This window comes from Pseudorca crassidens, chromosome 11 (assembly GCF_039906515.1).
Source record: "Pseudorca crassidens isolate mPseCra1 chromosome 11, mPseCra1.hap1, whole genome shotgun sequence".
Lineage (NCBI taxonomy): Eukaryota > Metazoa > Chordata > Mammalia > Artiodactyla > Delphinidae > Pseudorca > Pseudorca crassidens.
The window spans coordinates 54,451,176-54,478,930 of record NC_090306.1 but is presented as its reverse complement, the minus strand read 5'-3'; the positions used below and the strand labels follow the sequence as shown (position 1 = coordinate 54,478,930).

General features: G+C 39.1%; 2 protein-coding genes across 2 annotated transcripts in view; one reads left to right on the top strand and one right to left on the bottom strand.

Annotated features, from left to right (window-relative positions):
• The window catches only part of XPOT (exportin for tRNA), a 134,290-nt gene that overhangs the window by 65,599 nt on the left and 40,936 nt on the right, over window positions 1-27,755 (bottom strand). The gene's annotated exons all lie outside the window — the stretch shown is intronic.
• C11H12orf56 (chromosome 11 C12orf56 homolog) overlaps window positions 1-27,755 on the top strand; it is a 61,783-nt gene that overhangs the window by 19,747 nt on the left and 14,281 nt on the right. The window contains 4 exon segments of the mRNA XM_067698703.1: window positions 1,481-1,561; window positions 10,236-10,373; window positions 17,247-17,353; window positions 17,992-18,081. Of these exon segments, the coding sequence (XP_067554804.1) occupies window positions 1,481-1,561; window positions 10,236-10,373; window positions 17,247-17,353; window positions 17,992-18,081 (416 nt within the window).

Here is a 27,755-nt window from a genome sequence, read left to right as displayed (position 1 = left end):
ATCCCTTGAAGGATGAAAAATGAGTAAGCAAATATTTCATATATAAATGATGAATCTATCAGGTTAGCATTCATTCTAGTGAGAATAAGATATTAACAATATAAACATTTTAAAAGTTGTGACTTTTTTGTGACATTGTTGAAGTCTTTCATTAGGTTGGTCACCTTTGGTTAGTCTTGGCTATCTTCATAAGTTTTAGGAAATGGACAAAAATAATCTCCTAAATCTGTCAGAATTATCTTGGGTAATTGCTCTCTTGTGCCTTGAGATTTCTTTCATGTTGAGGTATGGATAAATGCTCCTGGGAAAAGGAATTAGACATCTTAACTCTCTGTATACTTTCAGGTAAAATTAACCTAAACCATCCAGTTAGAAATTAGCACTCATTCTGATTTTAAAGGTTTCCAAAGAGTTGTCCTTGTCAGTAACCCATTTTATCTGTAACTTTCACCAAAAGTAATTACATCTGCGTTGTTTAGCATCTCAAATTCTACAAAGACAAAACATGGCAATTCTTTGCCCTTCATACATTGTGGAATAACTGCTAGAAAGCTAAATAACGAATATCCTCAAATTAAAATTCTAGATTTAAGGCAAGCATAAACATTTGGAGAGAAAAGAAAAGGCAGCTTTTTTTTTTTAAACATAAAGCAATGACAAAAATAGTAAGAAAAAGTACATAATTCCCCCCTACACACCCACCCACCACCCTACTCTTATTAAGGAATAAGACAGGAGTTGTTTGGAGTTGTAAATCAGCAACATTTCAGAAATTCCTTCTGACCTGTTAAGCCTCAACATTAATAAAAAATTATTACACTACATGCCAATTTGTTTCAAGACCCAGTGGGAAGTGGCAGCACTAAAGATTTAAGGAAAAAATAACCCCATTAATGGGGGAATAGTTAACAAAATTATTGTATATCTCGGCTATGTAATACTGGGTAATCATTATTAAAAAGACTGAAGTAAATCTATATACGTAGACATGAAAAACTGTCCACCATATATTAAGTGAAAAAAAATCCAGATTAATATGTGATATAATGTAGTATTTAAATACATATTATAAAAATATATCATCTAACATGTAAATATTATAAATGTATATGTTATAATTAACATGTTTTTATATGCCTGAAAGAATATAAACCAAACTAACAACAGTAAGGTGTTTTGAATATTGAGACAGAAAGGGTAGGGAGAGATAGGGAACTTTTATCATTTACTTTTCTTTTCTGTACTGTTTTATTTCGATAGATTATTCTATTTTATAATGAACAAATGCTATGTTTAAAACTTTAAAAAAACTATATAAGGAAAAAATTCCCTGTAGTATTATCAAATACTGGAATGAGTTACAAATCATGTACTGTAGAAGGGATTAAAGAATAGATATATGATATTGACTAAAAGTAGTGGGAATTGATGTTTCAGTAAACAAAAATTCTAACTATTCCCACTTTTTTTCCTCTTTCAGAAAGTTACTCTTTTACAAGATCCCCTATATGTTAGTGAGCTCAGTCCTGCTACTGGAAGTCAAAAGCCATATAGGTAAGGAGTGATGACAGAACAGAGTTGCACGGCAGGGTGTTCGCCCTCTTTGCCTCTCCTAACTCTATGTGATGCTGACCATCACATTTATATCTACATCTCTTCTCGCCCTGAATTGCAAAGACAATTACCCACTGGATATCACTTCTTGTATGTTTCACAGGAGCCATAACGTCAGCATATGCAAAACAGAACTCAGCCTCTTCCTTCTGTGACCTGACCTTCCATCTGTGTTTCCTAAACAGGGCATGATGTCATTATCTCTAGACAGCCTAAGCCAGATTCCTGGATCCCGAGATCCCCATCCCCTAATCCAGTCATCACCACATGATTTACTGTACTTATTGAATATATCTGGATAACACCCACTTCTTTCTACTGCCACATGCTCAGATCCAATTATCTGTTCTGGGCTCTGACAGTATTTTCCTGGCTGGCCTCTGCCTTCACTCTTGCCCCTCTCTAGACCATTCTTCAATACAACAGAGGAACCTTTCAGAAGTACAAACGTGATCATGGAACTCCTCCCTTAAAGCCTTTCCATAGCTCCCCATTGCCCTTAGAAGGTCTACACTCTATAACAGCTTTTTACAAATCTTCCTGATGTCTCTATTGTGTCCTCCACACTCCTGCCCTAAGCTCCTGATCCAAATGAACTCATAGCTCTCAAAGAGCTCCCTGTTAATCTGGACCCTAACGTGATGGCCTCTATTCTAGAACCCTACTCTCTTCTCTTCTTCCCCTTCATAGAAACTTCAGCTCCTCAAGTCTTAGCTCACTATCCCTTTGTCTAAAAATCAGTTCTCAAGACTAAGTTGAGAGGGTCCCTCCATAACGTCCTGTGCTTACATATCTGTAGCACTGTCCACTCTGTATTACGGATTGCTTGTTTATGTGCTGCCCTATTATGCAATATGCTCCTTAAGGGCAGGGACTGTTCCTCGGTCACTGGCACATAGTAGGCTGCCAATAAACCTTTATACAATGAATGAATGAATGAAATAAGATAGAGGCTGGGACCTTATATGCAAGGCAAAGGAGTTTGGATTTTATCCAGACTTCATACTTCTATTATGTTCTTATCATAGTCAGCCTTACATTGAAGTAGTTACTTGTGATGTGACGATTACTTCCAATAGACTGTGAGCCCCTGGAAGGCAAGGAGTATGTCTTATTAATTTTCGTATTTTTCTTACTTAAAACAGTGCTTTGTACTTAGAGAGCACTCTGTCAATTGATGGTGCCAATAATTTTGATATTAACTACGTCATGAGTGACTTTTGAGAGGTTTACGATAGTGACGTATATTGGAGGTGATGTAAGTGAACTAAGGGAAAGTTTAATTTTAAAAGATACAATTCATTTCCCATTAAAGGGAACCAAAGTTCCTTGGAAGAATGACTGATTCTAGGTCTGGGGTAGGAAATATACAAATGAGTCTGAAACAGCTTGTGGCAGAATGCAAAGAGTAACAGGGCTCAAACTAAAGGACACAGGAGCCCACATGAAGGGCCTCCTGATAGCCAAAGATGGAACAAATCAAGAATCAGAAAAAATAATGAATGAGATGGTTAAAACATAACGAATATATAAAAATTCCAAAGTGTATAATGATGCATCATAGAGAGAAAGTCCTCCCTCCTACCCTCCCCCACCCGGTTAAGAAATAAAAATGTACTGAACTCCGTTAGAAGTAAATAGGGCACTAATTCATTTTTCTGCAAATCAGCAAACAAATGGAAAGAAAGAATTAAGCATTTATCCTGCCTTTCCTGCATAAACTGTAATTAGGTCAGGGTAACCAAGTAGCCCAAGTTGATGAGAGCAAATTCCATTTTACAGAATTCCAGCTAATGAATGTGGGAGGTTTAACAGAATTAGAAAGCTACCATTTTTTAACCTCTGATGAAATAATAGATTCATGCAAAGATCCTCAGTGGATGGAACCATCAGACAGAAAGGTGAAGTGGAATTTCAAAATGGAGGGTTCATGTAAATAACTAAACACTGATCAGTCTTAGAATCACTTAAGTGGGATGCTATAATGGAGCACTTAAAAATTATAAAATGCCTCATTATTTGATGTAACATGAAACACATAGCACCACCTATGACATATCTTTGTTCAAACAATTAAACTGGAATCTGACTTAAAAGTGTGGGTGTGTCAGCCTTGAGAAGGAATGAAATTCTGATACATGTGACAACATGGATGAGGCTTGAAGAAATTATGCTAAGTTAAATAAGCCAGTAGTAAAAGGACAAATATTATATGGTTCCACTTATATGAGGCACCTAGAATAGGCAAATTCACAGAAACAGAAAGCAGAATATAGGTTACCAGGAGCCATGGAGAGACAGGAATGGAGACATCGTTTAATGGATGCAGAGTTTCTGTTTGGGAAGATGAAAAAGTTCTGGAAATGGATAGTAGTGATGATTGCACAACATTGTGAATGCACTTAATGCCGTTGAATTGTACACCTGAAAATGGTTAAAATGGTAAATTTTAGGTTATGTATATTTTATCTCAAAATTTTAAAAGGTGTGTGTGTGTGTGTGTGTGTGTGTGTGTGTGTGTAAGGGAATAGATAAAACAAGACTGGCAAAATGTTGAAAATTACTGAAGCTAAGTGATGGGTATGTGAGGGTTTCTCATAAGACTTTCTCCATTTTTGTGTATGTTTGAAAATTTCCATAGAAGTTTTTAAAAGATCTAAGAAACATAGCAAACAAATATAGCAATTATCTTATTTAGATCTTGGTTTTAATGAACCAAATATAAAAAGGCATTTTTAAGACAAGAGAGAACATTTGAATATGGACTAGGTATTAGACAATACCATAGAATTATTGATAGGTTTGTTGGTGTGATAATGATGATTTTGCAAGGAAATGTTCCAGTTATTTCGAGATACGTTCTGAGTTATGTAGGGGTTAAATAGCATAATGTTTGGGATTTCCTTTTTTAAAATTAATTAATTTGGCTGTGCTGGGTCTTAGCTGCGGCACTCGGGATCTTCGTTGCAGCATGCAGGCTCTAGTTCCCCAACCAGGGATGGAACCCGGGCCCCCTGCATTGGGAGTCTGGAGTCTTAACCACTGGACCACCAGGGAAGTCCTGGGATTTCTTTTTTTTTCTTTCTTTTTTTAAAATTTATTTTATTTTTGGCTGCGTTGGGTCTTCGTTGCCGCATGTGGGCTTTCTCTAGATGCGGTGAGTTGGGGCTACTCTTTGTTGCGATGCACGAGCTTCTCATTGCAGTGGCTTCTCTTGTTGCGGAGCACAGGGTCTAGGTGCACAGGCTTCAGTAGTTGAGGCTCGCGGGTTCTAGAGCGCAGGCTCAGTAGTTGTGGCGCACAGGCTTAGTTGCTCCGCGGCATGTGGGATCTTCCCGGACCAGGGCTTGAACCTGTGTCCCCTGCATTGGCAGGCGGATTCTTAATCACTGCACCACCAGGGAAGCCCAGTCCCGGGATTTCTTTTTTTAAAAGATGATTATACAGATAGCTTAGAATTTCTACATGTTTTCTTATGTTTATTCTAAAAAAAAAGTATCAGTTTTAATTTTGGTACTATATTATGTAAAGTGATTTTAAAGCTAATTGTATAATAAAAACAGGCTTTTACTTTGTGTGGCTTGAAATTTATCCCTGAAGGCAAGGAGGGTTCTGCCACTATCCTGACTCAGGAAAAGCATATTTCTTGTAAAGTTAATTTCTGAAGGCAACATGTTTAAAGTGTAGTAATTTAATGCACCATGAAGGATGCAAATATATGCACAAGATACATAGGAAATAGTCTGTGCCTACAAGGCACCTTCAGTTTATTAATTAATTTATTTATTTTTGCTGTGTTGTGTCTTCGTTTCTGTGCGAGGGCTTTCTCTAGTTGTGGCAAGCGGGGGCCACTCTTCATCGCAGTGCCCGGGCCTCTCACTATCGCGGCCTTTCTTGTTGCGGAGCACAGGCTCCAGACGCGCGGGCTCAGTAGTTGTGGCTCACGGGCCCAGCCGTTCTGCGGCATGTGGGATCCTCCCAGACCAGGGCTCGAACCCGTGTCCCCTGCATCAGCAGGCAGATTCTCAAGCACTGTGCCACCAGGGAAGTCCTTCAGTTTAAAAGAAGTAAATATTCTTTGGGTTTTCAAATTAGGATTTTGTCACAGTTGTGAGTTCTGTAATCTGACCATTGTGAACATATACACAGAGCTTCTGAGATAATGTATGAAAAACCATACCAGCTGTAAAGCATTATTCAAATGTAAGGTATTACTGATATTAAATGTCTGGAAAAATGAAAAAAATAGTAAAAATAGAGCTTATCATTAAATCAGTAATCCTCCTGCTACATTATTTGCATGAATTTATGTTTTCTAGCTCATGAAAATACAGAATATGTTAACATTAATGTAAAATTTCCTCTTATTCCTAAGTTGAATAATGGATTCTTCTGGCCTAGACTTTTTCTTTTTTTATTTTATTTATTTATTTATTTTATGCGGTACGCGGGCCTCTCACTGTTGTGGCCTTTCCCGTTGCGGAGCACAGGCTCTGGACGCGCAGGCTCAGCGGCCATGGATCACGGGCCCAGCCGCACCAAGGCATGTGGGATCTTCCCGGACCGGGGCAGGAACCCGTGTCCCCTGCATCGGCAGGCGGACTCTCAACCACTGCGCCACCAGGGAAGCCCTAGACTTTTTCTTATTTAAATTAGTCAAAGAAAGTTTGTCATCTGAATGTAAAAGCAAATATTCTCTGAATGTTCAGAGAAACTGTGATTATCCATAACTTCTCTGTAGAAATATAGGCTACTGAATCTAACTTGAATTTATGAGGTATATGAGACCTCAATTTATATATTAATTGATTTTTAGTATGAAGAGATTAGTGTGCTTTTTCTTATGAAATTTGTTTTGACCTTTTTGAAAAAAATATAGTTCGATATTATTATAATCTTTTGGCACCTATGATAGCATAGGTGCCAAAAGATAAAAACAGTTCCTTTCTACATGGGTCTTAGCAAATTGCTGACTCCTAACGGAAAAAACTGGAAAATCAATTTCAAAATAATTGTGCTGATATTGTATTTTTTCTGGGCTTTTGCTTTTCTAAGCTCATTTCTTTGTGAAAGCTACATTTCTGCTGTTTTTTGGAATTCTCAGAGAATAGAGGGATTTTATGGGTTGTTTTTTTTTAACATCTTTATTGGAGTATGATTGCTTTACAATAGTGTGTTAGTTTCTGCTTTATAACAAAGTGAATCAGCTATACATATACATATATTCCCATTTCTCCTCCCTCTGGCGTCTCCCTCCCACCCTCCCTATCCCACCTCTCTAGGTGGTCACGAAGCACCGAGCTGATCTCCCTGTGCTATGCGGCTGCTTCCCACTAGCTATGTATTTTACATTTGGTAGTGTATATATGTCCATGCCACTCTCTTACTTAGTCCCAGCTTACCCTTCCCACTCCCCTATGGTTATTTTTCAAATGAAATGTGGCAGTAGTTAGAAATGGATGTATAGGGAAGCAAGATCTCAAAGCTTACTCCTCTGTTATTTAGAGAACATTTATTAAACACTTACTGTGTGCTAAGCGCATGAAGTAACTAAAGTATCAAAAGAGCACAATGGGATAGGTACTATCATCATCCCCATTTTACATATGAGGAAACTGAGGCACAGAAAGACTAAGAAACTTGCCCATGGTAGTTACTTAGAGGAACAGGGGCAGATCTAGGATATTGATCAGCCTGTCTGACACTGCCCCTATGCTCATAATCATGTTCTTCTGCCTTCATGACTGTTATCACTGAATTCTTTCATTTTTTTAACTCAAGTTCAGCTGATTTACAATATTATATGTTTCAGGTGTACAACATAGTGATTCATAATTTTTAATGATTATACTCCATTTATAGTTATTATAAAAATTGGCTATATTCCCTGTGCTGTACAATATATCCTTGTAGCTTATTTATTTTTATTTTTAATATTTTATTTATTTATTTATCTATTTATTTATTTTGGCTGCACCGGGTCTTAGTTGAGGCACGTGGGATCTTTTAGTTGCAGCATGCAGACTTCTTAGTTGTGGCATGCGGACTCTTAGTTGCGGCATGAGAACTCTTAGTTGCGGCATGCATTCGGGATCTAGTTCCCCGACCAGGGATCGAGCCCAGGCCCCCTGCATTGGGAGCATGGAGCCTTACCCACTGGACCACCAGGGAAGTCTCTATTTATTTTATTTTATTTTTTATAAATTGATTGATTGATTGATTGATTTTTGGCTGCGTTGGGTCTTTGTTGCTGTGTGCGGGCTTTCTCTAGTTGCAGCGAGCGGGGGCTACTCTTTGTTGCGGTGTGCGGGCTTCTCATTGCGGTGGCTTCTCTTGTTGCAGAGCACGGGCTCCAGGCGCGCAGGCTTCAGTAGCTGTGGCACTTGGGCTCAGCAGTTGTGGCTTGCAGGCTCTAGGGCGCAGGCTCAGTAGTTGTGGCACATGGGCTTAGCTGCTCCGTGGCATGTGGGATCTTCCCAGGCCAGTGCTTGAACCCATGTCCTCTGCATTGGCAGGTGGATTCTTAACCACTGCACCACCAGGGAAGTCCCCCTATTTATTTTATATATAGTAGTTTGTACCTCTTAATGCCCTACCTCCAGCTTGCCTCTCTCCCCTTCCCTCTCTTCACTGGTAACCACTAGTTTGTTTTCTAGATCTGCGAGTCTGTTTCTTTTTTGTTATATTCACTAGTTTGTTGTATTTTTTAGATTCCACATATATGTGATATCATACAGTATTTACCTTTTTCTATCTGACTTATTTCAATTAGCATAATGCCCTCCAAGTCCATCCATGTTGTTGCAAATGGCAAAATTTCATTCTTTTTTATGGCTGAGTAGTATTCCATTGTGTATGTATACCACACCTTCTTTATCCATTCATCTGCTGATGGGTACTTAGGTTGCTTACATATGTTGGCCATTGTAAATAATGCTGCTATGTACATTGGGGTGCATGTCTCTTTTCGAATTAGTATTTTCATTTTTTTTCAGATAAGTACCCAGGAGTGGAATTGCTGGGTCATATGGTAGTTCTGTTTTTAGTTTTTTGAGAAACCTCTATACTGTTTTCCATAGTGGCTGTCCCAATTCACAGTCCCACTAACAGTGTACAGAGGTTCCCTTTTTTTCCACATCCTTGCCAACATTTGTTATTTGTGGTCTTTTTGATGGCTAAGACTGAATTCTTAACGATCATCTCCTCCAGTATCTCCACTAGAAAAGAGACTTTTTTTCAGGAAGTTTTAATTTTTGCGTTAATAAGAGAGGTTCATTGATTGCATAGAGGAGAGCATCTTAGAATTTTTTTAAATAAAGGGGGAAGGAGTGGGCAAGAACCAAGATTCCATGTAGCATTACTGGAATAAATGGCTGGTATCAAGATTTGTGGAATAAGTGGTAAAAATATTTTTACTTCAAGTCAGAAATTCTAAGACATTTCCATCAACCTACATATGTTCTGTTACTGTTACTTTGCACCCTGCTTCTCTGAATCACTGGTTGTGTTAGCTTGGACAGGCTACTTAACCTAACATCCTATAAATGCGATAGTAATTCCCAGCTCAGCCCTCCTAGTGATGCTGAATGAGCTAGCTCATGAAGAGAACCCAGGCCAGACCCCGCCATAGAGTCAGTGCTCAAGTACAGGTTGTTATTATTGAGCACAGTGCGAGATGGAAACAATATCTAACCTGATAATGTGTTTTCAAGTTGCTGCAAAGCCGAGGGGCCAGGACAAGTACACAAATAACTGCAATGGAGTGAAGTAGGATTAGTGTGGTGTAAGAAGTACGGAAAGAGTGCTATGGGAGAGGGTTCCCCATCATTGGTGGAATCAGGGAAAGCTCTGAGAAGAAGGTGTTAACTCATTTCAGCTAAGCCAGCTTTTCCTGAAGTGTGGAACGCACATGGGGCAGTAATGGAAGATGACTTCATGTGGTATTCTGACATGGCATGAAATAACTTTGAATTCCATGGTAAAAAATGATTCCCTTTTCCAATTCGTCTGACCTCATTAGGGAGAACCTCTTGGCTTGGTGCCAGTAGTGGCAGCTCTCAAACACAGGCTCATGTGCCTTTTTGTCAAAGGGAGAGCAGACTTCAGGCTCAAAATAGGGAGCATCTACTTAGAATTTTGTTGCTATTTTTAGTTACATGCTATTTATAGCAAATGGTACTGGTTTTCCCATGTGAAGTAGTGATACAAAATTTTCTGTATAAAAAAATTTCTCTAAGAAAAAATGAGTTGATTTAAAGAAAAAATACTAAGCAAATAATATTACATATGACTCGTGGGTTATGGTAAATGGTATGTGAAGAAACTCTGTGCTGGACTATGAAAGAGGGACAGAAGTTTACCAGGAACAATGAGAGTATTCATGATATGTACAGCTTGAGTAAAGGGGCATGGCAAAAAAGTATGTTTGGAGATTAATAAATAGTTCAATTTGGGAGGAGCAAGTTTCATTACTGATAAGTAACAAAGCTAGAAGTACAAAACTATATTAAAATTCAGTTAGTAACAAAGTTTTACAGACCTAGCAATAATCGTTGATATTCCTCAACTGCTGTTTATCATTTTTTCCATGGAAAATTTTCTTTTCTTTCTGTATATCTGAGGAGAAAATTAAGCACTTCAGTCAACTTAAATCTGAACTTTTTCTTAAAGACAATACTTTGAGGAAGATACTTTGTTTAATTACAGAACTTAAAGTAGCAGCCCCGAAAAACTTCATTCTGAAAAGGCTTTTCTGGAAAGTAGTTGTTTTGTCTTTTTTTAATCTTTAAAGCTTGTTTTACCTGTTTAGCAAATGCAGCATATTCAATCTTAAAGTAAAATATAAATAAATGTTGTATACTGATGCTGCATTTTAAAATGTTGATTAAATTTAATGCAATCATCTTGATGCCTGAAATGTTGTGATGGAATCATTGTATATGGTGTGTTGGGGCCAGGGAGACAGAAGAGGGGAGAGCAGTAGGGAAAAGATAGTAGCTCACATGGGTTGGGTTAGCAGACACAAAAAAAGAGAGATCGAGGGGAAGTTCCTGGCATGCAAGAAGTATGAGTACAGACAGTGAGATGAGAAAGTACATTTCAAGAAGTCTTATGTGTATGTTCCCCTACAATAAAAATATAATTAAAAAGTTACTTTTGAATGTAGGATTGTTATTTTTTAAAAGGTGACTCCTGGGAAGTCAAAGCAGTCTAGCTCCCACTTGGCAAGTTACACACTTACTCTGTAAGCCTGACTTGTAGTCTCAGGTTTAGGTGAAGGTATTGAGAAGCCCAGGTGAGTACTGGTGCTGTGCTAATGAGACTCATTCTGGTTAGTGGTCTTATACATAGTTGCCACCTTTTTATTGCACAGTTGGGAAGTGCACAGCTTCCCCAGCCATACCTGACAGTCTTGGCCATGTCTTAGATTCTAAGTGCTTGACACATCTGATGACCAACCATCCTGGTTTACCTAGACTAGGATAACAAACTCTCCCAGTTTGCCTGGGACCGAGGAGGTTCATGGCACTTGGGACTTTTAGTGCAAAAGGTAGACCAGTCCCAAGCAAATTGGGATGGTTGATCACCCTAATTAGAGGGCAGAGTAGCTACAGAGAATAGAGTATCAAGTGTCCCCAACATTGAGGCAGGTAAGGATGATGTAGTGCTGTATAATCAAAAATGCTTGAGCTAGATAGACACTGTTAGGAATACACCATCCAAGTTTTAACTAAAAAACTTCAGAGAATTATGGAAAATACAGGGACAGGCATCAACATGACTTACATATGGTTATGAAGAGTCCACATGGAAAGGCTAAAGAAATTGGTATTATCTCCCACCCAAATAAACCTCTCCAGTCCAACCTACATGGTGTCTACTCATCTATAACACTGATTGTGAGGACTTTGCTTCCTAAAAAACTTCTTGAGGTTCTCCTTATTAAGTACAAGCACTTTGGCTTTGGCATTTAAGGCTCCCCACTACTGACCTCTTGTCACAGATTCCAAGTGTGGACAGGCATGGCCTTTATTTTAGCAGGGTGGGTTATCAGGAAGGGGCCAACATCTGCATAGGGCAGCCACTGGGAAAACGAATCCAGCTGTAGATGCTAAGGGAGAAGGCACAGTGCCCAAGGACGAGAGTGATCTCTACAAAGAGAATGTGCAAAATGAGAAATATCAGGGCATTATAGCATGTGGGTGGATTACACCCAGATGTCTGCATAAACATTTGGCACCAGGAAGATCTGCACGTTCAGGATTTGGGAACAGGGCCTTCATGGAATGTGGGGTTGGGGGGAGTAGCAACGATACAAAGTCAAGAGTAAAGTCAGTAGCTGGGAAAGGACTGGCAAAGGACTTAGCTCAGGGCCCAAAGAAGAGGGCCACCTAGACAACCTGGACACAATCAGGGGATTGATTTAAAGCAGATGTCTAGGCAGGAGAACGGAGCTACCACCTAAGGGTTAGACTCGCAAGAAGGGTGTTGATGCTGAATACCAGAATGTTGGTCTTAAGCGTCTCCAGTCTTAAAACAGGCCTGAAGCAGGTGGCCTCGGCTGTGGACGAAAAGAGGGATGCAGAGAAAGGGAATAAAACCAGGTCTAGCCCACTCAACCCACCACTTCACCACTCTCACCTCTTTTCTGTAAAAGCTTGAACCATGTGAAATGATTGGAACACCCTGCCCTTCCCAGCCCCTCCACGTTTTCCCCTACTATTGCTTTCTCTAGGATACTCTTTCCATTTTCTCCTGCTAAAATCCTACCCATTCATTCTCCAAGGCTCATTTCAAATGCCTTTCCTCAATGGAGAACTGTGGTACCTTCCTCTTTCTGATCTTATGGCAGTTCTGTGCCTTAGAACTCTCCTTGATATTTTATAATCTGCACTGTTCAGTAAAGTAGCCACCTAGCCACACGTGGCTATTAAGCACTTGAACGTGGCTAGTGACCAAGGAAGTGAAACATTAATTTTATTCAGTTTTAGTCCATTTAAATGTAAATAACCACATGTGGCTAGCGGCTTCTGTATTGGACAATGCAGTTCTACAGCATCTCCCATAGTGCTTTCTCTTTAACGATTCAATAAACATTTATGGCATGCCTATTCTGTGCTTGTAGCAATAGGCACTAGAAATGCAACCATGGCTAAGACACAGTCCCTACCCTCAGGAATTAGCACAGACATTCTCCCTTTTGCTTGGTATATATTTTTTATTTACCATAGTATTCTATAAGCTTCTTCAGGACAGGCATGTGTCATACTGATCTTTGTATTCTCCCTAAGGCCTAACATAATGCCTGCCTATATCAGGTTGCACAATCAATTCATAATAAATTGAAATTTTATTCTCTTGTGAAAAATTAACCTGATTGGAAGTCTAGGAGTAAAGCATTCATGTTCTGCTTCTTACTTGAAAATTCTGCAGCCGTTCTTTAATGTAATATCCTTAGATGGACTACAATAGAAGATCTTCTAATTTAGTTGTCAAAAATGAAAGGTCAAAGTGAATAGAGAGGGAAATAAAGGCACATGGGTAGTCTTCCTGTTTGGGGTCTTTCCCTACTTCAGTGGAGTACGTTGTGTCCCTCAGAGCTGGTAGCCTTATGTTCTCTCTCTAACCTGCAACCAAAATCTAGTCTCATATTCATTTACACAGAGTTAACAAATATGACTAGTAAAACTCAACATTTTAATCTTCTTTTAGGAGCTCTTTTATTTAAATGGTTATCATAGCCTTAAGCTAAAGCAGTGTTTTTTTCCAACTTTGTGCTGGGCTCCCTGCAGAATGTAAGTTTATGTGAAGCTCCCTTAAGAACCCACACTGGGGTGGGGAAATTAGAGGCAGCTTTAATTGTTGGTTCTTGGGTAAGAGGATGGGAAATTATACATATATATTTAAAAATTATAATAGGGGCTTCCCTGGTGGCGCAGTGGTTGAGAGTCCGCCTGCCGATGCAGGGGATGTGGGTTCGTGCCCCGGTCCGGGAGGATCCCACATGCCGCGGAGCGGCTGGGTCCGTGAGCCATGGCCGCTGAGCCTGCGCGTCCAGAGCCTGTGCTCCTTAATGGGAGAGGCCACAACAGTGAGAGGCCCGTGTACCGCAAAAATAAATAAAGTTAATATAATGAATAACTATAGGCATAATCTTATAATTAATAATACAATTATTATAATCATATAATAAACAATATAATATTATATAATCATAATATATACAGTTGACCCTTGAACAACATTAGTTTGAACTGCTTGGGTCCACTTATATGTTGATTTTTTCAATAGTAAATACTAAACTACTACACGATCATGGTTAGTTAAATCCAAGGTGTGGAACCGCAGATATGGAGGGCTGACTGTAAGTTATACTCACATCTCGTGTTGTTCAAGGGTCAAATGTTTATCATTTTCCCTTTTAAAAATCAACTTCATTGGGGTATAATTTTCCTCTGTAGGTAATTTTTATTCTTCAATTTTATTACAAGAAAAATTTTAAATTACGAGAACACTTTTGTACAGGTTGACTAAACTGCAAGCTTTAGGAGTACAGACACCATGTCCAGTTTGTCAGTTTTGCTTAAGGTGTTATTCTCATTACTTAGCATAGTACCTGCCACATGGCTGCAATCAATAGTTACATGTTCAATGAATGAATGAAAGAGTTCTCTAGACATGTTATTTCCCAACCATTCTTTTTTTCTTCACGAAGTTTTTTTTTCCTTCAGTTTTTAAAAACTATGGTGAAATACATATAACATAAAATTTACCATCTTAATCATTTTTAAGTGTCTAGTTCAGTGTTAGGCACTCATGTTGTATATCTATCACCACCATCCTTCTGCAGAACTCTTTCCATCTTACAAAACTGAAACTATATTCATTAAACAACAACACCCCATTTCCCCTTCCCCCCAGCCCCTGGCAACCACCATTCCTCTTTGCGCCTCTGAGTTTGACTATTCTAAATATCTCATGTAAGAGGAATTATACAGCATTTGTCATTTTGTGACTGGCTTATCTCACTTGGCATGATGTCTTCCAGATTCATTGATGTTAGAGTGTACGTCAGAATTTCCTTCATTTTAAGGTTGAATAATATTCCAGGTATGTAATACCACATGTTATTTATCCATTCATCCATTGATTAGCACTTGGGCTGCTTCCACATTTTAGCTACTGTGAATAATGCTGTTATGAACATGGGTGTGTAAGTATCTCTTTGAGACCCTGCTTTCAATTCTTTTGGGAGTATAGTTGGAAGCAGAATTGCTAAATCATATGGTAATTCTATTTTTAATTTTTTGAGGCACCGCCATACTGCTTTTCACAGCAGCTATACCATTTTACATTCCCACCAACAGTGCATAAGGGCTCCAGTTTTTCCACATCCTTGTTATTTACTGATTTTTTTTTTTTTTTTGCGGTACGCAGGCCTCTCACTGTTGTGGCCTCCCCCGTTGCAGAGCACAGGCTCCAGACGCGCAGGCTCAGCGGCCATGGCTCACGGGCCCAGCTGCTCCGCAGCATGCGGGATCTTCCCGGACCGGGGCAGGAACCCGTGTCCCCTGCATCGGCAGGCGGACTCTCAACCACTGCGCCACCAGGGAAGCCCTTTACTGATTTTTTGATAGTAGCCATTCTAATGGGTGTTGGGGGTACCTAATAGTTTTGATTTGCATTTCCCTAATGATTAGTGATGTTGAGCATTTTTTCCCATGCTTATTGGCAATTTGTATATCTTCTTTGGAGAAATACTGGCGTCCAATTTACATATAATAAAGTGCACATATTTTTGAGTGCATTGTAAAGAGTTTTAACAAATGTATATATCTGTATAAACACCACCCCAGTCAAGACTGAGAACATTTCTATCACCCCTTAGGGCTACCTCGTGCCCTCTGGCAGTCAGTTTCCTCTGACCCCTGGCCTCAGGCAACTATTGTACTTTCTGTCCTCATAGATTAGTTTTGCCTGTCCTAGAATTCCACTTACATGGAATTGTACACTATGTACACTTTTGTGTTTGGCTTCTTTTGACATAATATTTTTGAGACTCTTTCATGTTGTTGCTGGTAGGCAGAAGATATTTTATAAGTGAAAATTCCTGAACCACTGAGCGGTGGGAGATCACAATAATAACTGACTTTATTAAGCACATACAATATGTTGAGTACTGTTCAGGCTTTACAAATAATATCTTACTTAATCCTAACATCAACCTCATGAGGTGATTCTATTAATCCCATTTGAGAGATGAAAAGTCACAGAATGTATAAGTAATCTGCCAAATGTCCTACAGCTACCCAGTGGCAGAGCTGGTATTTGAACTCAAAGAACCTGGCTCCAGAGTCAGCGTGTAAAGTTACCAGCCTCTGCAACCCCAGCACTCCTGAGAGGGCCATGGTGTACGTCCTGCTCCTTTTGTCCTTCCCTCTTTCCACTTGCCGTCCTCAGCCTCTTCTGAGCACACATATACCTGTCTAAACGAAGAGTCTAAGTTGCCACTAGTAAATGAAAGTGTAAGGCCAACTGGCCCGAGGCAGGGGAACACAATCAGATTCACAGGTTGCATCAGACCGAAATTCTCCGGACCACCCAGTTCCAGAAACTGACCTGGGGACTTTGCACCCGGCCCAGCCTTCCCGCCTTTCGAGGGGCGGGACTAAAGGTCCCCCAGGATACCCGAAAAGACCACCAAATAAGGAATACCCTGCGCCCTCCCAGATTCACCACACCCCTTTCCCTTCTTCCCCTATAAAATCTTGCCCAACCCGTGCGACTTCTCTGGCCCCTTTCTCTCGGACCAGTGAACCTCGCCCGGGAGCGCTCCCTAATAAAGCTCACTTGAAGCTTTCCTCTGTTTCGCGGTGCCGTTTGTTAAGATCCGACCTTACAGAAAGTGCTGGGGAAAAAATGAACAGTAGAGGAATAGAAAAGAGAAGCAATTATATCCAATTCTCATTAGTACCAACTTGCCTGATTTCATGGGCCTGTGCTTATTTTCATGCTCAATTATCTCATGAGACTGGATAGGAACACAAAAAAAACTGGTTCCCACACTCTTAAGTCAGTGTTTATTTTGGCAAAAGTGGCAATCTACATTTCCACTGTATTAACAGAAGTATTAAAATCATTCTGCACCATCTTCATGGGCTATACCACTGCTGTACATTTGTTTCTGAATTAGTAAACAGTTTTAAGTGAGTGCTTTTCTAGCCATTATTTCATTATGTCCTCACAAAGGCCAAATTACTTTGGAAAGGCAGGAAATATAGCGGCCCCCATTTAATATTATTATTCCAAGGTGACTGAATGACTGGCCTAACGTTATACACCTACTTCTGGATGATCTTCACTATTAATGGTGAAGCTGGGCCTAGAAGGCATCTCTCAGCGTCACCCGCTAGGTTTTAGCTCTGGCTCTGTTCACCAGGACAATGGTCTTCTGGTTGTAAGTAAAAGTATATTTTCAATTTGGGTTATGCTAGTGTTAATGAGAGAGAATGTAAATCACTTTCTCCCTAATTGAAGAACAAATCATTTCTTCTTATTTTTATTATGTAAGAATTGAGAGTTTTGCCAACAGATACCTTAATTACCGTCTTCTTTCCTGCTTGCTTTCACAGACCAGTGACCTTTTTTATTTCCTAGTAAACAAACTTCATGAGTACTTGCCAGAGTCTAGGGATAAGAATGCACATCAAAATAAAAGCCAAAGTGTTGGTGAGCTGGTGTAAGTACTAACTGGATAATCATAGATATTTTTCCCTACGATGTTCAAGATAAATGGAAGGCATTGGGCAAAATATATACTGTATTAATGATTAATAGGGCAGCAAGTTTTGCTTCACATAGATTTTTTAAAAACAGCATTTATTTTGTTCTAATTGTATAGTTAAAGAAAAACTACACAAGAAACTAGTAATACTGGCTGTCCCAAAAGGGAAAAAAATGAGTGTCTGAATAAAAGACACCTTTCACTGTATTCCCTTTTTTACCTTTGAAATTTTGAGCCAGAAATTACTACTTGAAACAGTTAAAATTATTAAATGTAGTTTAAAAAATAGTGTGATTATCATTAAAACTTTGCAAAAAATAAGTGCAAAAATCAATATGTAAATGACTTTTAATCCTGACATGCACCTATTAATTCATTCATTCAACAAATATTTTTGAGTGCTTACTATGTAGCAGTCACAGAGTAGACACTCAACCAATGTTGGCAATTTAACATACAGAATTTCCTTCCTATGCTTTTTTCTACATGGCTATCTGAATGCAGTTCTATTGAGCATTACTGATTTTGTGGAATTCTTAACTTACAATGAAATCATGCCATTTCTGTGATTTTTTTTTCTCTTTGTTTTCTAGGGCATGCATTGAAATTATACAGACTCTGGGACTGATGTTCAGAGAAACAGAAACTGAGGCATCACCCCTGAACACATTGGCAGCTAAGAAGTAAGGCCTTTTAAAAATTGAGACCTTGTAGTTGCAACCCATTAACTATTCTACTGAGTGTCTTCCAGAACTCAACTCTCTTGACTTCTCTGTTCAATCCCCTTGTAAATATATTAAACTCTTTTGTCTCACTTCCTTCTTTGATGAATACATTAATTAACATACTGAGTCCTCTCTGATTATTGGGGGCACAAAGATTTTGTTAGCATAAGTTTATCTTTTGTCATTGCCTGAAAAAGACCAAATGAACCATCATACGTTAAAAACGAGGGGGTCTCTATTAGAATTTTCTAGAGTACACTTTTATCCACATTGCAAAGGCAGGAACTATAGTAGCTCCCTTTAGTATATAATTGTGTGACCTTGGAGTGAATGACATTGGAGGGAAAGCTGTTGTAAGATACTCCAAGATATGTGGCCCAAAGAAGATAGAAATTTACATCATTCTTACATAACAGTCCCGAGTTAATAGCCATGCTTTTCCTCTACAAGATCAGCCAGAGACTTAGGTTCCCTCCTTTTTGTTGCTCTGCTATCTTCTATCATGCTATCTTTGTCCTCATGGTTAGCTGGCTAAATTGCTTGCTTTTATAACTCCCTGTGGGAATCAGGAAGAGAAGTAAAGGGCAAGCAACTTTCCTTTTTAAGCAAGGCGTATAAGACTTTTGCTTACCTTCTGTTGGTGAGAACTTTAGGCACATGGTGTTTCTAGCTGCAGAAGAGGCTGCAAAATGCGTCTGTAGTTGGACAGCTGTGTGCCTAGCTAAACTATAGATGGCAATGGGACATCTGTAATTTAAAGGAAGAATGGAAGAACGTATAGTGAGGGACAACAGCATTCTTTGCCACAGAAAGTATGTGTTTGCATGTCTTCCATATTATCTGCTTGACCTTTTTGTGAGATTTATAGGCTATGAATTACACCCTCGGGCAATGGTCTGACTAAAATCTTAATTTTTTTCTACCCATATCAATTGTTTATCTACATTTCTTGTACTAGAAGGTGGAAGAAGGAAGAGAGCCATGGACTCTGAAACATTTAAACCAGAGGGAAGAATAAGAACTTTTAGTAATATTTGTCCAGGCTATTTATTAGAGACCTTTACAAATAAATTTTAATGATAATACTCATTAACATACCTTAAGCAACTTGCTATGTGCCAGGGACTATGGGCATACTGTGCATTATAGCAGGGATGGTCAAACATTTCTGTAAAAGGCCATATAGTATGGGCTTCCCTGGTGGCTCAATGGTTAAGAATCCACCTGCCAATGCAGTGGACACGGTTTGAGCCCTGGTCCGGGAAGATCCCACATGCCACAGAATAACTGAGCCTGTGCGCCACAACTACTGAGCCTGCGCTGTAGAGCCCGCAAGCCACAACTACTGAAGCCTGTGCACCTGGAGCCCGTGCTCCGCAACAAGAGAAGCCACTGCAATGAGAAGCCCGCACACTGCAACAAAGAGTAGCCCCCGGAGGGCCCCCACAAGCTTCTGGGATCTGCAGGGAGCAGGTGTCTCAGTGACAACTATACTCTGGACTAAATCCTGAATTTGTCTTGTTGGTCAAATGATTAACATCAAAAGCAGCTCCAAGAGATTGTCTCAAGATGGCGGAGTAGAAGGACACGCCCTCATTCCCTCTTGCGAGAGCACCGGAATCACAACTAACTGCTGAACAATCATTGACAAGAAGACACTGGAACTCACCAAAAAAGATACCCCACATCCAAAGACAAAGGAGAAGCCGCAATGAGATAGTAGGAGGGGCGCAATCACAATAAAATCAAATCCCATAACTGCTGGGTGGGTGACTCACAAACTGGAGAACACTTATACCACCCACTGGAGTGAAGGTTGTGAGCTCCACGTCGGGCACCCAAACACGGAGGTCCGGCAACGGGAGGAGAAATTCGTAGAGAATCAGACTTTGAAGGCTAGCGGGATTTGATTGCAGGACTTCGACAGGACTGTGGGAAACAGAGCCTCCACTCTTGGAGGGCACACACAAAGTAGTGTGCGCATCAGACCCAGGGGAAGGAGCAGTGACCCCGTAGGAGACTTAACCACACCTACCTGTTAGTGTTGGAGGGTCTCCTACAGAGGTGGGGGTGGCTGTGTCTCACCGTGAGGACAAGGACATTGGCAGCAGAAGTTCTGGGAAGTGCTCCTTGGTGTGAGGCCTCCCAGAGTCCGCCATTAGCCCCACCAAAAAGCTGGGTAGGCTCCAGTGCTGGGTCGCCTCAGGCCAAACAACCAACAGGGAGAGAACCCAGCCCCACCCATGAGCAGACAAGCAGATTAAAGTTTTACTGAGCTCTGCCCACCAGAGCAACACCCAGCTCTACCCACCACTAGTCCCTCCCATCAGGAAGCTTGCACAAGCCTCTTAGATAGCCTCATCCATGAGAGGGCAGACAGCAGAAGCAAGAAGAACTACAATTCTGCAGCCTGTTGAAGTAAAACCACATTCACAGAAATATAGACAAAATGAAAAGGCAGGGCTTCCCTGGTGGCGCAGTGGTTGAGAATCTGCCTGCCAATGCAGGGGACACGGGTTCGAGCCCTGGTCTGGGAAAACCCAACATGCCACGCAGCAACTAGGCCCGTGAGCCACAACTACTGAGCCTGCACGTCTGGAGCCTGTGCTCCACAGCAAGAGAGGCCGCGACAGTGAGAGGCCTGCACACCGCAATGAAGAGTGGCCCCCGCTCGCTGCAACTAGAGGAAGCCCACGCACAGAAACGAAGACCCAACATAGCCAAAAATAAATTAATTAAAAAAAAAAAAAGGCAAAGGACTTTGTACCAGATGAAGGAACAAGATAAAACCCCAGAAAAACAAAATGAAGTGGAGATAGGCAACCTTCCAGAAAAAGAATTCAGAATAATGATAGTGAAGATGATCTAGAACCTCGGAAAAAGAATGAAGGCAAAGATGCAAGAAATGTTTAACAAACACCTAGAAGAATTAAAGAACAAACAAACAGAGATGAACAATACAATAACTGAAATGAAAAATACACTAGAAGGAATCAATAGCAGAATAACTGAGGCAGAAGAATGGATAAGTGACCTGGAAGACAGAATGGTGGAATTCGCTGCCATGGAACAAAATAAAGAAAAAAGAATGAAAAGAAATGAAGACAGCCCAAGAGACCTCTGGGACAACATTAAACACAACAATATTCACATTATAGGGGTTCCAGAAGGAGAAAAGAGAAAGGACGCAAGAAAATATTTGAAGAGATTATAGCCGAAAACTTCCCTAACATGGGAAAGGAAATAGCCATCCAAGTCCCAGAAGTGCAGAGAGTCCCAGGCAGTATAAACCCAAGGAGAAACATGCCAAGACACATAGTAATCAAAATTGCAAAAATTAAAGACAAAGAAAAATTATTGAAAGCAGCAAGGGAAAAATGACAAATAACACACAAGGAACTCCCATAAGGTTAACAGCTGATTTCCCAGCAGAAATTCTACGAGCCAGAAGGGAGTGGCACAATATATTTAAAGTGATGAAAGGGAAGAACCTACAACAAATATTACTCTACCCAGCAAGGATCTCATTCAGATTCAACAGAGAAATCAAAAACTTTAAGACAAGCAAAAGCTAAGAGAATTCAGCACCACCAAACCAGCTCTACAACAAATGCTAAAGGAACCTCTCTAACTGAGAAACACAAGAGAAGAAAAGGACCTACAAAAACAAACCCATAACAATTAAGAAAACGGTAGTAGGAACATACATATCAATAATTACCTTAAACGTGAATGGATTAAATGCTCCAAACAAAAGACACAGGCTCGCTGAATGGATACAAAAACGAGACCTATATATATGCTGTCTACAAGAGACCCACTTCAGACCTAGGGACACATACAGACTGAAACTGAGGGGATGGAAAAAGATATTCCATGCAAATGGAAATCAAAAGAAAGCTGGAGTAGCAATACTCATATCGGATAAAATAGACTTTAAAATAAAGAATGTTACAAGAGACAGGGAAGGACACTACATAATGATCAAGGGATCAAACCAAGAAGAAGATATAACAATTATAAATATATATGCATCCAACATAGGAGCACCTCAATACATAAGGCAACTGGTAACAGCTATAAAAGAGGAAATTGACAATAACACAATAATAGTGGGGGATTTTAACACCTCATTTACACCAATGGACAGATCATCCAGACAAAAAATTAATAAGGAAACACAAGCTTTAAATGACACAATAGACCAGATAGATTTAATTGATATTTATAGGACATTCCATCCAAAAACAGCAGATTACACTTTCTTCTCAAGTGTGCATGGAACATTCTCCAGGATAGATCATATCTTGGGTCACAAATCAAGCCTCAGTAAATTTAAGAAAATCGAAATCATATCAAGCATCTTTTCCGACCACAACGCTATGAGATTAGAAATCAGTTACAGGGAAAAAAACGTAAAAAACACAAACACATGGAGGCTAAACAATATGTTATAAATAACCAAGAGATCACTGAGGAAATAAAAAAATACCTAGAGAAAAATTATAACAAAAACACGACAATCCAAAACCTATGGGATGCAGCAAAAGCAGTTCTAAAAGGGAAGTTTATAGCAATACAAGCCTACCTCAAGAAGCAAGAAAAATCTCAAATAAACAATCTAACCTTACACCTGAAAGAACTAGAAAAAGAAAAAACAAAACCCAAAGTTAGTAGAATGAAAGAAATCATAAAGATCAGAGCAGAAATAAATGAAATAGAAACAAAGAAAACAATAGCAAAGATCAATAAAACTAAAAGCTGGTTCTTTGAGAAGATAAACAAAATTGATAAACCTTTAGCCAGACTCATCAAGAAAAAGAGGGAGAGGACTCAAATCAATAAAGTTAGAAATGAAAAAGGAGAAGTTACAACGGACACCACAGAAATACAAAGCATCCTAAGAGAACAATACAAGCAACTCTATGCCAATAAAATGGACAACCTGGAAGAAATGGACACATTCTTAGAAAGGTATAACCTTCCAAGACTGAACCAGGAAGAAATAGAAAATATGAACAGACCAATCACAAGTAATGAAATTGAAACTGTGATTAAAAATCTTCCAACAAATAAAAGTCCGGGACCAGATGGATTCACAGGCGAATTTTATCAAACATTTAGAGAAGAGCTAACACCCATCCTTCTCAAACTCTTCCCAAAAATTGCAGAGGCAGGAACACTGCCAAACTCATTCTATGAGACCACCATCACGCTGATACCAAAACCAGATAAAGATACTACAAAAAAAGAAAATTACAGACCAATATCACAGATAAATATAGATGCAAAAATACTAGCAAACAGAATCCAACAACACATTAAAAGGATCATACAACATGATCAAGTGGAATTTATCCCAGGGATGCAAGGATTCTTCAATATACGCAAATCCATCAATGTGATACAGCATATTAACAAAGTGAAGAATAAAAACCATATGATCATCTCAATAGATGCAGAGAAAGCTTTTGACAAAATTCAACACCCATTTATGATAAAAACTCTCCAGAAAGTGGGCATAGAGGGAATCTACCTCATCATAATAAAGGCCATATACAACAAACCCACAGCAGACATCATTCTCAATGGTGAAAAACTGAAAGCATTTCTTCTAAGATCAGGAAGAAGACAAGGATGTCCACTCTCGCCACTATTATTCAACATAGTTTTGGAAGTCCTGGCCATGGCAATCAGAAAAGAAAAAGAAACACAAGGAATACAAATTGGAAAAGAAAAAGCAAAACTGTCAGTTTGCAGATGACATGATACTATACATAGAGAATCCTAAAGATGCCACCAGAAAGCTACTCGAGCTAATCAATGAATTTGGTAAAGTTGCAGGATACAAAATTAATGCACAGAAATCTCTTGCATTCTCATACACTAACAACGAAAGATCAGAAAGGGAAATTAAGGAAACAATCCCATTCACCAGTGCAACAAAAAGAATAAAATACCTAGGATAAAACCTACCTAAGGAGGTAAAAGACCTGTACTCAGAAAACTATAAGATGCTGATGAAAGAAATCAAAGATGTCATAAACAGATGGAGAGATATACCATGTTCTTGGATTGGAAGAATCAATACTGTGAAAATGACTCTACTACCCAAAGCAATCTACAGATTCAATGCAATCCCTATCAAACTACCAATGGCGTTTTTTATGGAACTAGAACAAAAAATCTTAAAATTTGTATGGAGACACAAAAGACCCTGAATAGTCAAAGCAGTCTTGAGGGAAAAAAAATGGAGGTGGAGGAATCAGACTCTCTGACTTCAGACTATACTAAAAAGGTACAGTAATCAAGACAATATGGTACTGGCACAAAAACAGAAATATAGATCAATGGAACAGGATAGAAAGCCCAGAGATAAACCCACGCACCTATGGTCAACTAATCTATGACAAAGGAGGCGAGGATATACAATGAAGAAAAGACAGTCTCTTCAATGAGTGGTGCTGGGTCAATATTTAAAAAACAAACAACCCAAGCAAAAAATGGGCAGAAGACCTAAATAGACATTTCTCCAAAGAAGACATACAGATGGCCAAGAAGTACATGAAAAGCTTCTCAACATCACCAGTTATTAGAGAAATGCAAATCAAAACTACCATGAGGTATCACCTCAAACCAGTTAGAATGGGCATCATTAGAAAACCTATAAACAACAAATGCTGGAGAGGGTGTGGAGAAAAGGGAACTCTCTTGCACCGTTGGTGGGAATGTAAATTGATACAGCCACTATGGAGAACAGTGTGGAGGTTCCTTAAAAAACTAAAAATAGAACTACCATATGCCCCAGCAATCCCACTACTGGGCATATGCCCAGAGATATCCATAATTCAAAAAGACACATGCACCCCAATGTTCATTGCAGCACTATTTACAATAGCCAGGTCATGGAAGCAACCTAAATGCACATCAACAAATGAATGGATAAAGAAGGTGTGCTACATATATACAATGGAATAGTACTCAGCCATAAAAAGGAACAAAATTGGGTCATTTGTAGAGACGTGGATGGATCTAGAGACTGTTATACAGAGTAAAGTAAGTCAGAAAGAGAAAAACAAATATTGTATGTTAACACATATATGTGAAACCTAGAAAAATGGTACAGATGAACTGGTTTGCAAGGCAGAAATAGACACAGATGTAGAGAACAAACGTATGGACACCAAAGGGGAAAGTGTCAGGTGCAGTGGTGGCTGTGGAATAAATTGGGACATTGGAATTGACATATATACGCTAATATGTATAAAATATATAACTAATAAGAACCTGCTTTATAAAAAAAAAATAAAATAAAATTCAAAAAAAAAAAAAAAAAAAGAGTAGCCGCCACTCGCCACAACTAGAGAAAGCCCGCACACAGCAACAGAAACCCAATGCAGCCAAAAATTAAAAAAAAAAAGGCCATATAGTAAATTATTTTGGCTTTTCAGGCCATATAGTCTCTGTTGAAACTACTTAATGCTGCCATTGTCACAAAAGCACCCACAGACAATATGCAAAGGAATGGGCACAGCTGTGTTACAATAAAGCTTTATTTACAAAAACAGGTTCTAGGCTATTTGGACTGCAGGCCATAGTTTGTTGACCCCTGCTTTACAGCATACAAGGAAAATATACTCTGTTATTTTCTCTGCATACTTCTTTATGCAGTTGATGGTACTGCCATTTTCCCAATCTCCAAGAGGGAGATTGAAAATTATGAATGATATTTACATCTTCTCCCACACTGAAAGTATTGCTAAGTCATGTTACCCTTTTTGTCCACCTTTTGGTCCTTATGTTTCTTTATCCAAGATGGAGAAAATCATTCTTACCAATCTCTTTTGTAAAGTGTCGCATTTTAATTGTTCTGTCTTAACTTGGTTCAACCACATCAGCCCTACTACATCAAGCCTCTTTCCTGATATGTCTAATTCTTTTCATGCCCTTTGATATATATATTATATTGCTATAGTAGAGTCTGGTTGTAACGCTAACTTTTCAGTCAATTTTGATATTCATAGGGGTCAAATCATGTTACCTATACCATTAACTACCACCATAAATGTTTAATACAATTAATAATCTTCTATTGCCATGTAACAAATTACCACAAAGTTAGTGGCTTCAAACAACATACACTTATTATGTCACAGTTTCTGTAGATCAGGAAATTTGGGCACAGCTTAGCTGGATCCTCTGCTCAGGGTCTCATAAGGCTTCAATCAAGGTGTTGGCTGGGGCTGCAGTCTCATCAGAGGCTTGGGGCCCTCTTCCAAGCTCATCTGGGTAGTTGTTAGCAGAATTAATTTCCTTATAGCTGTAAAACTCATGACAGCTTGCTTCTTGGCAGGAATATCTCTGAGCTCAGGAAAGGCCTAAACTCTCCTTTAAAGGGCTCGCCTCATTAGATCAGGCCCACTCAGGATAATCTCTCTTTGATTAACTCAAAAGTCAACTAATTGGGGATCTTAATTATATTCGCAAAATCTCTTCACCTTTCTCATCTAACATAACATAATGACAAGAGTGATAGCCTAATAGATTCACAGGTCCTGACCATACTTTAGGGGAAGGGATCATATAGTGTATATACCATGGGATGAAAATCTTGGAAGCCATATTAAAATTCTGCCTACCACAATAACATAAGATGACTTATGAGACCATGAGTTTGCCCTTCAAAGTCTGTATTTTAAGATACTTTAATACATTAAAAATTCTTATATTAGAAATAATAACAATCTAAACAATGAAAGTATCAAACTGTTGGTACCATTTTTAAGGGTGTGATGTCAACCCTATAATAAGTCTATTATAATAAGTCAGGATGAAACTACCATTTTAGATTAAAATTCTTTTATCTATTATTGGCTTAATGGATTTTAAATTGAGTTGGCAGAAGGGATAGATTTCAAATTAAATTCCATTTGAGCAAATAAAAAAGCATTTATTCATTTCAGCATTTTTCTCTTTATTTTTTTCATAAGTAGAAATTTTATTTGTTCAACCCACTTCATTGTATTCTTGAAATATGCCATAATCCTTTCTTTTTTTTCAGTATCCTTATGGTTGAATTCATGTATTACCACAGCAAGTGACTCAGAATTTGAGAGTTCCTTCCCATAGCCTAGGGTATACGATACTTTGAAAGGAAGCCGTTGCTGAAAATAAAGGACTATAATTAAATATAACAGTGAATGGAATGTCAATTCAAACTTAATATCAGGAAAAGCTTCTAAATGGAGTGCTTTGTTGATTTTGGAAGTGTCTTCTGAAAATAGACTGGCTGTTTTATAAAACAGCCTGAATCAAACATTAGCAAATATCCTGTAGGACATATCCTGCTTTTTTGAGCGATGTGCTAACTGACAGTGTTCTAACTTCTTTTGCAGATATGAGAACTAGACTTTTTTTTTTTTTTTTTTAATTAATTAATTTATTTAGTTATTTTTGGCTGTGTTGGATCTTTGTTGCTGCACACAGGCTTTCTTTTTTCTGGTTGCAGTGAGCGGGGGCTACTCTTCCTTGCAGTGCACAGGCCTCTCATTATGGTGGCTTCTCTTGTTGCAGAGCACGGGCTCTAGGCGTGCGGGCTTCATTAGTTGTGGCACATGGGCTCAGTAGTTGTG